The sequence below is a fragment of the Abramis brama genome, assembly GCF_963993115.1.
Source record: "Abramis brama genome assembly, chromosome: 14".
NCBI classification, from domain to species: domain Eukaryota; kingdom Metazoa; phylum Chordata; class Actinopteri; order Cypriniformes; family Leuciscidae; genus Abramis; species Abramis brama.
The window spans coordinates 16,043,205-16,056,905 of NC_139976.1; the positions used below are offsets into that span (position 1 = coordinate 16,043,205).

General features: G+C 39.4%; 1 protein-coding gene across 1 annotated transcript in view; it reads left to right on the top strand.

The window, feature by feature from the left end:
• odad2 (outer dynein arm docking complex subunit 2) overlaps positions 1-10,415 on the top strand; it is a 53,823-nt gene extending 43,408 nt beyond the window's left edge. Inside the window, exons 18-20 of the mRNA XM_084135547.1 lie at positions 503-691; positions 901-1,122; positions 9,885-10,415. Coding sequence (XP_083991673.1) covers positions 503-691; positions 901-1,122; positions 9,885-9,998 — 525 coding nt within the window. The 3' untranslated portion in view covers positions 9,999-10,415. The remainder of the gene's footprint in view (positions 1-502; positions 692-900; positions 1,123-9,884) is intronic.
• Positions 10,416-13,701: the final 3,286 nt, after the last annotated feature.

A 13,701-nucleotide genomic window follows, 5' to 3' on the forward strand; every position in this document is an offset into this window, starting at 1 on the left:
AGACTGGAACTAAAGTTGCCATTTCTGTGTGATTATGTGTATGTGTGGTATGTGTATTTTTAATGCCCACTATTCTACTGTGGTTGGCCCTCTGCTGCCTGTCATGACTTTGGCATGAGCCTCCATGTGACCCAAGGAGAAAACGTGCCCTCTATCATGGTACCATCAAACCTAAAACCAGCTCTACTTTATTCACATGGGAAATCCTCTTTTTGTCAGCCATATTTCCTTTCTGAGGTGAGTATATACTCTAGGTACTGTGGACTAATTGAGTTTGACATGTACAGGTTTCCTGTGTGACAGAAGGAGTACAGACTTGCTGAATTTCGCAGCCTGTGTCACACCCTAAAGCGTGCTGGAGTGTCTCCAAGAGAAATTTAGCTATTCTCAATAGTTCATTGAATGATTTCACATGATAAAGCATACAATAGCCTTCTGAATCATCCATTTTCTTGTGTACAATCACAATTCATGACAATTTCTTGTTTCCTCTGTGTTTCAGGATGCTGGGGAAATGGTGCGTTCCTTTGTGGGTGGTTTGGAGCTCATTGTTAACCTGCTTAAATCACAGAATAAAGATGTGCTGGCCAGTGTGTGCGCAGCCATTGCCAAAATTGCCAAAGATGTGGAGAACCTGGCAGTTATTACAGACCATGGTGTGGTTCCCATGTTGGCCAATCTCACCAACACTGTGAGTGCTGCTCCAGCCATGTTCCGCATTGACAAATTTACTTCTCTTGAATTGTCCTATAAAACCCTTATGAAGTTCATACATAGTCTTTTCACAATAGGTGTAATATACTTTTTTCTGTTACTGAAAATAAAACTATTTTGAAAATAAGTAACTGTCACTTTATTTAATTAGTTTCTTTCTCTCTCTCTCTTTGTGTGGATGTACAGGGGGACGATAAGTTACGGCGGTACCTAGCAGAAGCCATCGCCTGCTGCTGTACATGGGGAAGTAATTGTGTGTCGTTCGGGGAGGCTGGAGCTGTAGCTCCACTGGTACACTACCTCCGCTCAAATGACCCTTCGGTGCACCAAGCGACAGCCCTGGCTCTGTTTGAGCTGTCTAAAGACCCTAACAACTGCATCACCATGCACGAAAACGGAGTGGTCAAGGTACTGATCATACTTGATGTTTGTTTTATACGTTTGCATACTGACCTGCTTGTACATCTCCTTTTATGCATTACTAGCCGCTAAAACCTCAACTTGCATAGTGCAAGCAGAGTTGGCTCACTGCAGCGTGTGACGTGAAAGCATCACTATTAAGCTTTGAAAGGATGTATTTGGACTATTTTCAAGCAACGAGGACTGGAGAACAAGGCATGTTTTCTTATTTTTCGAAGTGAGGTGGGGGTGATGGGTTGTGGGGGTAGGGGTGATGGGTTGTAGGGGGGATGGCTGGCGGAAATAAGAGTGTTTTCTAACCGTCATGGGAATTCAGTAGAGCAAACAGCAGTGTGTATTCTGAGCTTCGCTCCGCCACCCCCCAGTTATCCCCTGTGCCCTAGCATGCCAGGGCTGCTGAGCATTGAAAGGCTGTTGCGCGGGGAACGGTTGCTCAGCAAGCTGCTGGGAAGAAGGAGCAGAATGTGACTGTGGCATGACTTTGGCCTGGGCAGACTGGTCTGGAGTGACAGAACACTGCTGGGATACTTTCTGAGTGGCAGTTTCTGGAATCCACTCAATATGGCACTCAAATCAAAAGATACACACTATGTTAGACAACAATGCCTTACATGGTCTTTAAAACTTTTCGTAATAATTGCTCAATTTACAAGTAACTAAAAAGATTTATGTTTTAGGTGTGATGTAGGTTTTATTGTAGTGCTTACAGGGTTATTTAGGGAAAAATGCTCTCCACTAATGCCAAAAAATCAAGCATTTCAAGATGTGGCTGTTAGAATGACAGTTCTAGACTGCAGCTGCTAAACCTAATGCATCAGTAACACTTTACGATTAATGCATTAACTAACAATGAGCAATACATGTTTTACAGTATTTATATTTGTTATCATTAGTTAAAGTGCCCCATTATGCTTTTTCCAGTCAGTCTTTTACAAAAACGTGATTTTTCTGAAACTTACTCTTCTGTTGATAAAAAAAAAAGAATCCATGAAGCTAGAATATATATATTTTTTAAGCAGAGGCTCTGTTGTTTCTTTTGATATATTGCATGTTTAGATATTCATACAACAAAATAATCTGGGGGCCATGAAATTTCTATGCAAATAATCAGAAATGCTGGTGTTGACTGGCAACTTTTTTTTGTTAAAACACTGGTGGGGAAAGAGTTAAATTACAGTTAAATATATATTTTAAGTATAAAAATGAATACCTAAATACTGTAGGAACATAGTAGCACTTAATGCAAAAAAAAAAATATATAAATTATAAGTATAATGTTAAGTTCACTTAAAGAGCATCTTGCATGTAAAAAAAAAATCTAAATGAATATATAACCGTGTATGAAAATACCATATGAAAAGATAATGCAGGATTTAAAATGTTTTAAAACGACATAAGGACACCAATTTAGTAGATAAAGTGAGCGTTTCTTTGCCTGCTCGTACAAACCGCTTTTTTTCAACATCGCGTCATTTTACGTCACACGAGGGAGACGTGCTGTGCTCTGCCGCAGCTCAGTGCAGAATAGGTTGGTATTCAGTAAGAGAGGTCGTGAGTCAGTGTGTTTTCACTAGTTTTTGTATTACAATTTATCATCGTCATGGTAAATTTTTGTGTTTGTGGAGCTTGCAAAAACTCCAGCCTGACAGGACATCGAGTCCACCGGTTTCCTAACAAGAAAAAGGACGGTGCTATCTTTCGTGCCTGGGTGCGGGTTGTGCAGGTGAAGAGACGGGATTTCTCTTCCGCGTCGGCTTCGGAAAACGCGGTCGTGTGTAGCGTTCACTTCAGATCGGAGGATTATCGTCCCGGCGATATGATGGAGTTCAACATGGGATACCGAAGTAAGAACCGGGTGAGACTCAGAGCTGGTGCGGTTCCTTCAGTGCACGCATCTTCGGGTTCTCCCGCCGGATATAGGCGCGAGCACAACATCAACTGGCAAACGCAATGTAAGCGGAACGAAACTGAGCTACTCGTTGTTGTGTTTGTGTGGACCGTTTATCAGTTTGGACCAGTGCAGCGCGAGCCTGATCAAGCAACACTGTAACTGCAAGATCCAGTAAATAAAGCATTTGAATTCGCCACATTAGTAATAACATCGCTGCGAGATCTAGTGAGAGATATTCACATTTCTCCGTTATTAACGGATCAAACAGCGCTGACGTGGAAACCAGGAATAAACATTGTGCAATGAATGAACGAACTATCCAGTGTCCACAGATCAGCAACATTCACCATGGCTTTACTGTAGTAACACTAACTGCAACCATGGAAGTTTGGCATTTTCCACTAAGGCCCAGTATGCATCCACCTCCCTGCAACACTGACTTTCCTCAGCTGTAAACATTGCCTCGCATTTCCCACACAAGCACCTATGGAACAAAAAATGTATCAGGAATAAATATCTCTCTGTCTCTCGATGAGAAACCGCTAAGTTATATCACGTAACGTTAGTCTGGGCGGATATTAATGAGCATGACAAACGCCTGATCAAAGCTTAGTTTCTGTTATTGTAAGTTCCAATATGTTCTGTCTAACATTAATCCTGGCCTGTCCCTGCTCTCTTGGCAGCCTAGCAGGCTCATAATTGTATGGCTGTGGTCCGTCAACAATTTCCTCAGCGTCCGAAATGTCATTGCAATCCATTTTTCCCTGTTGTTTGAATCGACCGCTCTCCCTCGTGCTACGTCACGACTCTCGCCCGTCACGCCCATTTTCAGATGCGGAAGTAAAATTTTCTCACAAAAACGACTCCAGAAGCCACTGTAGCGTATTTATAATTTTTTTTTAAAGAAAATCTAGTTCCTACATTATTTTTCTATACATTGACTTGTTGGGTCTTCTAACCTGCAAGATGCTCTTTAAAGAAACTTTTACAAGTACACTTGCAGTATAAAACTACTAAACTAGTTTATACTTAAGTCTACTTTTTATAAACTAAACAATGTGCTACAAGTATTTAACTAGTAAACTATCAATCTACCTATAAGTTCACTTGTAGTATACAGTTCAAACGAAAAACGTAGTTGTAAATTATAGTTACACTTAAAGTATACTTAAAAGTATACTTTTATACACTAGATAGTGGGCCAATTTAGTCCCTGGTAGTATTGAAATTGTACACTTACAAGTATACTTCTAGTAGATTGATAAAGTATACTTAAAAATATACTTGAAGTTTACTTGTTTTTTTACTTTAATAAATTAATTTGAAGTTACTGAAGAACTTTTTGTTAGGGATGATATAACCCTATAATGTAACCTACCCAGTGATTAGCACAACCCCTAAAGATGCTATTCCACACTCAGAAAAATGTTACTTTTAAAATTTTGCCTCAGCTGCAGGTACAACAGCTTGTCACTGATGCAATAGCCTTAACGGGACATCTTTTATATTATTTTCCCTGAAAGATTTATAGTAGTACCTTAGTAGTACATATTACAATGTACAACTATGCATATCTTTTAGGGGTAGATACGCAAGTTGTCCCTTTAAGAGTACTGCCCCAGTGTCAAGCTGATGTACCTCTAGTCTAGAGGTACTATTTTTGCACTTTTTTTTCTGACAGTGCAAGTCGAGGATGTCTTTTATAGCCTAAACCAACAACCTTCATTTACTCAGACTGGGCTAAATCTAGACCCCAGATACTTTCTATCTGACGAATGTGCTTGCAGTTAACACTAGTGAACTACGTATTCTTCAATAAAAGATGTATGACATTTTATTTTTGCCATGTACACTGCAATTCAGTTTGGCCGAAAAAAAACATGTTTTGCAAATATTCAAATTTGACCACATTTTGCTTTCCCAATGAGATTTTCACATGAGAAAACTCTTTGAGTGCTCGTACATACAGTTAAAAGCCTCCCCCACACCCCCAATAACAACTGGATATAAATTATGAGAGTGGTTGTCGTGTTGCAGCCAAATATTTTTTCCCATGTTCCTTTAATGGTGTGCTGTAGTCTGATGTGCTGGTGCCGTGAATGTGGTTCAGTTCAGCCCATAATTGGAGGCTGGACTGAACTTTGGGTGTTCCAAAAGAGTAATGTCCAATTTGCAAAAGTCGTTAAGGCGAATGTTTTTTTGCCCGGTTCAAGCAATGACAAAAACTGGACAGCACATGTGTTGCACCAACCAGCCTTCAGTTGTGCCCTCACTTGTTCTGATTGACACATTTTCTGCTTCAACCTGAGCACAACCGTGCATTTAAAATATGATATATAGGCTAATGTGACAGAAGACGTGTTAAAACAATATTTCCTACCATTGTAAATGGGTTTCGAGAGAGAGTTTATCGGGGAACGATGTCTGCACTGCAGTCTAATTTATGAAGGGGTGTAAAACTCAAGACTGCCTCTTGCTATTATTGCAATCGTATTTCAGAGTCAGAAGCTCTTGTACACCCAACAGCTTAGAGCTGTAATGATTTCCTTCGCTCTCTCTCCCTTTCTCACTTTGCATGCTGTGCCCTCTCAGACTTATGTTCTGTCTGTAACTTTGCTGCTTGATGTTCTTAATGGTGTAGAACTCAGTCCCCTAAGCTTTAGCAGAGGAAATTAAGCATTGAGAAGAAAATATTTCACACTGGAAAATACATTAGAGATGGTCTCAGCACCCTCCAGCCTCTCTGCCTTTACACTTTTTACACAAATTATTTAAACTGAAAAAAACAACTTTTAATATTCCATTTGAATATTTCATAAAATATGAAAGAACATTTTAAATTGGTTCTGAAACAAAAGCCTTTTTGTGATTTTACAAGTGTGTTACACCTCAAAAAAACAGACGTATGAACGTCCAGCCCACTTGGGAACTAATATGGCTAGGGTTGCTGATCTCTGAAAGACTTGTAGACTTGTAGCATGAAAGCGTCCTGTAGCGTGTGTCAATCACGTAAACACGTTCTGTTTGATTTGACATACGCTCAGTATCTCACAGCTTTCATTCGGATGTGCCTCGTTGTGGCTGATGCTCAGAAAACTCTTTTCATCCGTTCTCCCTTTCCCTCCAGCACACCGCCACAGCTTTACAGATTGTTTGTTGAAACCATAAATCCTCGCAGACAGCTTTAGCTAGATTTTTCTATTAAAGAACCCCTTTCATAGGCAAAAATACCTTTGCGAGACAAATTACAAAATACGAATGGTAATTATCTGCCATTTTCATCAGAGAGGATTCCAACTGGTGCGAGTTGCCAGATCCTGGTAATTTTTTGTGGACTGCGAACCTGCACTTGCCATGTGTTTAAGTCCTCTGATGTTTCTACTGTCCTGAGCCTGTATGTTTTCCCTCTTGTCCTGTTGATGTGTTTACATTGCATGCAAATGAGCATAAATGTGCAAAATATGAAGGAGAGATATAAAAAGAGCATGATTCAGCCTCGACCTGTAGAAATATTCTATGCGTTTCCTTTTAGTCATGGTCTGTGTGTAGCAGGTTAAAGCTGTTGTGGATATGGCAAGCAGATGACGTCCTTATACACACTCAGGCTATTCAGTCTCCCTTCACTCTCTCTTTCTCTCTCACTCTCTCGCTGAGCGCTCTGATCTGGCTACTGTAGCATGTGTCTGAAGTTTGCAGTGTTTTATGTCTTGAAACAGCATGACTCGACCCTCTGTTTCGTCTGAGGTGAGGAATGCAGGGTACCTCAGGTGTGAGAGTAGAAAAAGATTTAAGAGATGCGTTTAGATGACATGAACAGCCTTAAGACTTTAGGGCTTTTCACACTTGGGTTATTCTAAACCCTGGGTTTTTATAAGCTACCATTTCAGACTTACATTCCCAAACCCTTACAGTATTTGCATATTTGTCTATCAAGTGCATCTTCTCTTATATAAAGGAGGGCTGTTTGTAATTTCTTGTTTCATTTCAATTCCAATTTGGCATGTTAGATTTCAATTCATTTCACTATATTTCAGTAGTAATGTCCATTTTGCTTAGAAGAAACTATATCTCTTATAATGTGTAAATACAGTTTACGGAACCTGAAATAAATCTGTTGTATGTTTATTTTGTGTGCAGATCACAAGAACAATTTCACAGATCATTTAGGACACAAGCCATTTAAAACTGGGTTCTATAGTCCAGCAATGTTGTGAATGGAGAAAGAAAATGCAATAGGTAGTAAAGAGTGAAAGAGGACTAGAACAAGGAGAGGCGGGTGAACGGGGGGCTTTTCTCCTCAGGAAACGGCAGCTTACCGCTGCTGCACTTAACACCGCAACACCTACATGCGTGACATAGCATGTGTGTGCAAGCATGCGTACATGTGTGAGAACTTATGTACATGTGCTTGTACTGAATGAGAAGCCTGGGAAAACATGTTTTCGCTCTACCTTCCTGGAGGTCAGGATCCTCCAACTCTTGCGGCGTATAAGACAGAAGAAAGTCTTAGAGGCTCTCATTCATTTTTCAAACATGAGGCAAGTTATCATGTTACTGAGGTTTGGGAGTTTTTAACAAGTGGGCTATTATAGTCTGTTGAGAAACCAGCTGGGAGAGCAGAGAGGGGCAGGGGTAGACAGAGAGCAGTGCTTATCTGAGGCTCCGCTCCAGGCCCTAGGAGCCCCTGTCTGGCCACGGCTGAATAACACTCTATGAGTTCTGGCAAACGGTGGCTAACCCTGTCGCGGGCATCCTCTGACTGCTCACAAAAGCAGCTTGTCTGAACATGCTGGCATGTTGCTGCGGCCTCGTGCTTGCATCCGTTCGCCTCTTCGAGGTGTTTTGGGATCTATTTTAAAACGGCAAATCCAGCTGAACATGATAACTGATACATTCAGCCTGAAATTATGTAAAGAACTTGGAAGCGGTTTTAACAAATAAAGACTCTACAGGAGGAGAGACGGTATCAAAGCTGTCGTTTTCCCAGTTTGTTGTGCATGTCAGTTCAGTTCAGGAATCTGGTGGAGCTCACAGATAGAACATTAGTCTTTTCATCTGTTTATTCTTCACTATTGAACTTTTAGCAGGGAATTCTGGAAATGTCTTGCTTGTCTCTGTTGGCTCAGTGTTGTCTATATAAACTTGGTGTGTGTGTGTGTATAACATGAAAAGAGATCAAACTTTGCTCTAACACACTTTACATTTTATACTGACAGACAAATCCACAAGCACTAATACTGCTTTTAGACAGAATTTTAGGGATGTACTGTACTTTATATTGGTGTCATGTTGGTTATCGGTTTTTAGTTTCAGTTTATTTCACAGTACATGCTCGTACGTGTATTTACAGTGTACTTACCGATGAAAGTACTGGGTAATATAAGGTAAGTTAATATAAGATAATATTTAGTAAATGGAATGAACATGCAAAACAGGTATGTAAAATAAAGTGCAACAGAGTTGTTGTTGTTGTTGTTTTGTTTTACACTTTTTTTTACACTGCTCACATTTAATGCTAACTTAAATTAAAACTAATAATTAAAAAACATTGTTAAATGTAATTTTTAGCAAATCTCAAATTGAATATCCATTTTTATACTGTACATTATAACTTAAAATGCATTTGAAATTGACTGCTTTATGATTTTTGTTTTATATTTCAGTATTGTATCAAATTTTAATATTGGCCATTATTGGTTATCGGCCATAACATGAAAATAATCACTGACTCACAGTATTGCTATCAGCCAGAATTTTTAAATTCTGAAATGCTGAATAAATGAACAGACTGTGTTGACTATTTAATATAATTATTAATTCATTTATTCACAATATATTTTTATCAAATCAAAAAGACCTGGGAGTCTGATTTGACCAAGGTCTGCTTGGTAAAGTAAAATGTCTGGTCTAAATGTGCTGGGAGTCTGGATGAAGCTCAATGAATGACCTCCTATTGGTACTGTATTGAAGGAGACACATATACCAAACAGATTTTTAATACTTGTGCCAGTGTCTTTGCCCACAGTTTGTGTTTATTTAGATTTATGAACACAACTCACCACTAGTCTTTCTGTCTGTCTGTCTCTCTCTCCTCCGACAACTGCATTATACCATGTTGTATAACTTGACCACAGTGTGGCATTGGCACAAACTCTACCCTTTAGATTCACTTAGTGTGACAGTATAATAAGTAACTCTCATTGTACAATAGAAGGAAACATTTTAATATATAGCCAGAATGTTCTGGAAAGTGGTATTTTTTAGAGTCAGGAAACCCGTTTTTGAGAACAAGGATCAAAAGAGGCTAAACAAGAACAAGGCTAAAGTGGAGGGATCTGATATGACCTTTGATCTGAGGGAGAGTTCGGCCAGACTGTGTGGTTTAGTACATGGCCAAATTTTCGGAGGAGAGTTTATAAACAACTACTAAACCTATTCATTACTGTAACAAACACAATTCTGCTAATATACTCCACTCACACAAAGGTTCTGTGCCATATTCTAACTTTCTACCTCTTGCCTCGTGCTCTCAACATAACTAAAAACACTGATATGTGAGTTAATGAGCCGGCACAGTACTCTGCCATCCAGTAGGCAGCGAGCCTTGGCAGCTGCAGGAGCTGTAAACTCCTCTGGCAAAAGTCTGCAGTGTGCAAACAGTTGCATTTATAGCTTAATAACAGATTAGATGTCTCCTTAAAGCCCCAGGAAAGAACTGCTTGTAAGAAGCCTTCGTGAATGACTGTTATTGTAGCTATGCGGTTTTCGTTCTGTCTAATGAAAGGAGAATGTTGGCCAGCGTTTTCATTATTGGATGGTTATGATGGCTGTTTCTGACATGTTCCTCTCTCCGTCACAGCTCCTGCTCGTCATGATCGGATCCACGGACGAGATCCTACAGGAGGCGGCAGCCAGCTGTGTGGCCAACATTCGACGCCTGGCACTGGCCAATGAGAACGCTAAATATGGGTAAAAAGTGACCGCAAGCAACACTGATATAATCTTCCTCCCAATCTCAACCGAAGAGGGGAACAAATTTGTTTTTACCCCCCACTCAATGAGTATAAATGGATCAGCTGTGATGACCAATGTGTGTTTATTTATGTTACTTCAGCTCTGTAATAATAGGAAGCATTTAGCCAAAGCTAAAAATGACATTAATTAATTCTTTGGAGTCGATATAAACCTGGATCACACTTGTCTTAGCCTTTTCCCTCTATATAAATGCTTTCTTCTATGCGTGTACACACCAAATGTTCCACAGTTTGCATTCTCTGAAATGGTTTAGAGCATGAATACAACACATTCACAAATGCAGCAGGTACTGATGTCCACATGTCTGAATAAAAGGCACATCTGGTGATGTGAAGTTCATGCAACCCTGTAATTGAAGACTGCTTACTGATTGAAGTAGAAACACTCACCATATTTTCTTCCTCTCTATTTCTTCTCTCTCTCTCTCTCTGATGGTCTCACATGCTCTCCACAACTGTTATGAAGACAGCATACACAACATTTAGAGAAAATAAAACCAAAAGAACACATTTGCACACGTGATTTGGTGATAGTTTCAAGCAGACAAAGACAGTCCCATTAATGTGAATGATATGCTCATAAATTCAATCAGCGGTGACGTGAATGGGCTCAGTGCTTGGAGAACATGGAACAGTGCAGTAGCAGGTCCCTTCTGAGTAAATATGATTTTGTGCATAATTGACGTGCAACAGTTCCCTGATGAGATGGAGTATTTTGCGTTATTATTTGTTATTGAAAAAATATGGTGATGGCTCCTCTCAATGTCCTCATTAATTTTGCCTGTTAAAAGTAGGAGCGTGTATGAGGAAAATGAGACCACCTCAACAGTACAGCAGCAGCATGCCTTTTGCTCAGACAGACCCATAAAATGTAATCCTTAAAAAATAATCATGTTTTATATTATCGGCATCAATCCAATGTCCAGTACTTTCTCTACCAGATATAATGAATGCAAAACAACAAAACAAGCAAATATACAATTACGCAAACTAGTGGAACAAGCAGTGGAAATTTGTCATATAACATTATATTTGACTCAAATGTCAATGATGCACTGTAAAAAAGTTTTTACCTGATCTGAACCCGATTCGTAACTTTAGTTGGTGTAACCTACTGTAGATAGGTTGATTCAACTATATTTATATTTTTGACTAAAATAAAATCAAGTCACCTTTATTTATATAGTGCTTTGTACAATACTGAGGGGTTCAAGCAGCTTTAAAGGAACAGGACAGGGAAATAATGAATAAAAATAATTCCCGCAAAATATAAATATCTAAAGATTAAATAAACGTTATTCAAATGTATTTATGTTTTTCAGGTACAGAATGTTATTTGTCTATTGAGCAACAAAAAAAGTTTAAAGGCACAGGTGTCATGGATATGCAGGGGCGAGGAGAGGTGAGAATCTATTTGCAAGCAGTCTTTATTCCATAGAGACACAAACAAAAAGATAATCCAAACAGGAAGCCAATGGCAATAACCCAAACATGAAGACATAGGAAACACAGCTTTACATTGAGGTTTAAAGACAGTGACCAACAAACAAGGATTGAAATACAGGGGTATAAATACACTGGGTAACAAGAGGCTAACAAGGAACAGGTGAAGGTGATTAGTCATCATGGTAACTAATAAGGGAAACTGGAGACAAAGGCTGAATCCGAAATCGCCCCTATACCCTCATTCGCTATACTAATTCTGTTCACTTGAAGGAGTGAATGAAAACGAGTGAGTGAATTCAGACAGCTGTTGAGTGTACATCGGTTGTACACTGGTTATTGCGTTGCATTGTGGGATAGAATGAGTGTACTCGATAACATTCACTATGGTTTCGGACACCACTACAAATGGCTGTCCCCTCAAATAGTGCCCTATTTGAGGGTATAGGGGGCGATTTCGGATTCAGCCAAAGACAAACAGGAACAAACCACAGGAAGAGAACATAGGCACAGCAAGACAAAATAATTTCAAAATAAAAGTCCTGCAACATAAAACATAAGGGATTCATGACAGAACAAAGTTAAGCAGTGGATTCCATTTGCTCCAGAAACTGACACAAGATTCCATGAGTGTGGTGGAGCGGAGGCAGAACAGGGGGAGGGAAGTAAATTCATTAGTTAACTAGCGATGAAAAATATCTCTTAAGCATTTATTAATCTCAGTCGATATTCATTTCAATATTTACGAATTATTTAAAAAAAACAAATAAAAAAAACAACATTGTTAAAGGTTTTATCTGTTAAATCCTGTAATATTAATGGACCTGAGCTAACATGACCTAACAATGAACAGTTGTATTTTTATAAAGTTTAATAAATACTATATCATTGTTGGTTAATGTTAGTTAATTTATTATGCCAGCTAATGGGATCTTATAGTCATCTTACCCATATTTTTGCGTAAGGGAGCAGGACAGCATCTTGTTGAAGCAGGACTAAAAACTTCATCCTGTGCAGACATCTGCATCAGAAGATTCCTAAAGTCATTGGCCTGTCACGTGACGTCAAAGTGTGGCACTTTGCCACACAAAGTGCCCCCCCCCACCCACCCAAAAAATCACATTTGCGGTCTTTCTACAGTAAATGTAATTTAAAGCTGCAGTCTGTATCTTTTTTTGGGTTAAAAATTACCCAAAATAAATTTTTGAGCAAGTACATCACCAGCCAGTGTTCAAAACTATCTGCTTGCCTTAACTCTATTCAAAACGGTAAGCTTGTAATAATGTTTTTAATTCCAGTGGTACTGGTGGATTTCCGCGAGAAATTCGAGCATGTCTTTGCGTCATTACGTCACATCTGTACACATAAAGAAGGCGTCTCGGCTAGTAGGCTATATTGCGTGTGAGGATGTTGGAGGTGGAGATTTATAGCCTTTTCTCACAGCACTTGATATAATTAAACTTATCAATTTGATGGCGGATCCAGAAAGGTTCAAGCGACACTCACGAGTGACAACTGGAGATTCACCCGTTGTAAAATGCAAAAGACTTCAGAGTGGCTACAGAAAAAAAGAGACTGCAACCAGGCCCATGCGCAAACAAGGATAAATATTGGAAGAGCTTTTGAAAGGTTGGCTGAACCCCGTGTTTTGAAGGGGTTCAAAACGGGTGCAGACAGCTTTTTTTTCTGCTGGACAGGTAAGAACCAGTTCTAAGGAACATTAATTTGTTGGTATGACAATTAGAAATTAGACTGCACAGAACAAAAGTGGACTTGTTCAGATGACAATTTCTGGTGAAAATTCTTATGTTGATCATACTTCCAAAAAGTAGGATCTGTGATTCCGAATGACAGTATCCACACCGGCGCGGTGACTGACAGCCTCAAAACATTGGATTCATCCGCGCTGTGCCGTGCCGAGGCACAACCCACGTAAAACTGATAATTCCGCGAATAACTGCAATTGCAGATTTCGAACAGAGATGGCGACGAAGAGGAAAAACTACGGACTGCAGCTTTAAAGACAGAAAGTAGGAGACAAATGGAACTGAATATTTGAATTTTGGAATCAATATCAAGCTTGATTACAACTGATTTCCTGTGGCTCCGCATTTGTCATACTTGATTCTCCTGTGTTGAGTCTATCATGTATGGCTAAGTGCAGTTTACTTCAACAGACTATAAACTAAGAGACTCTAA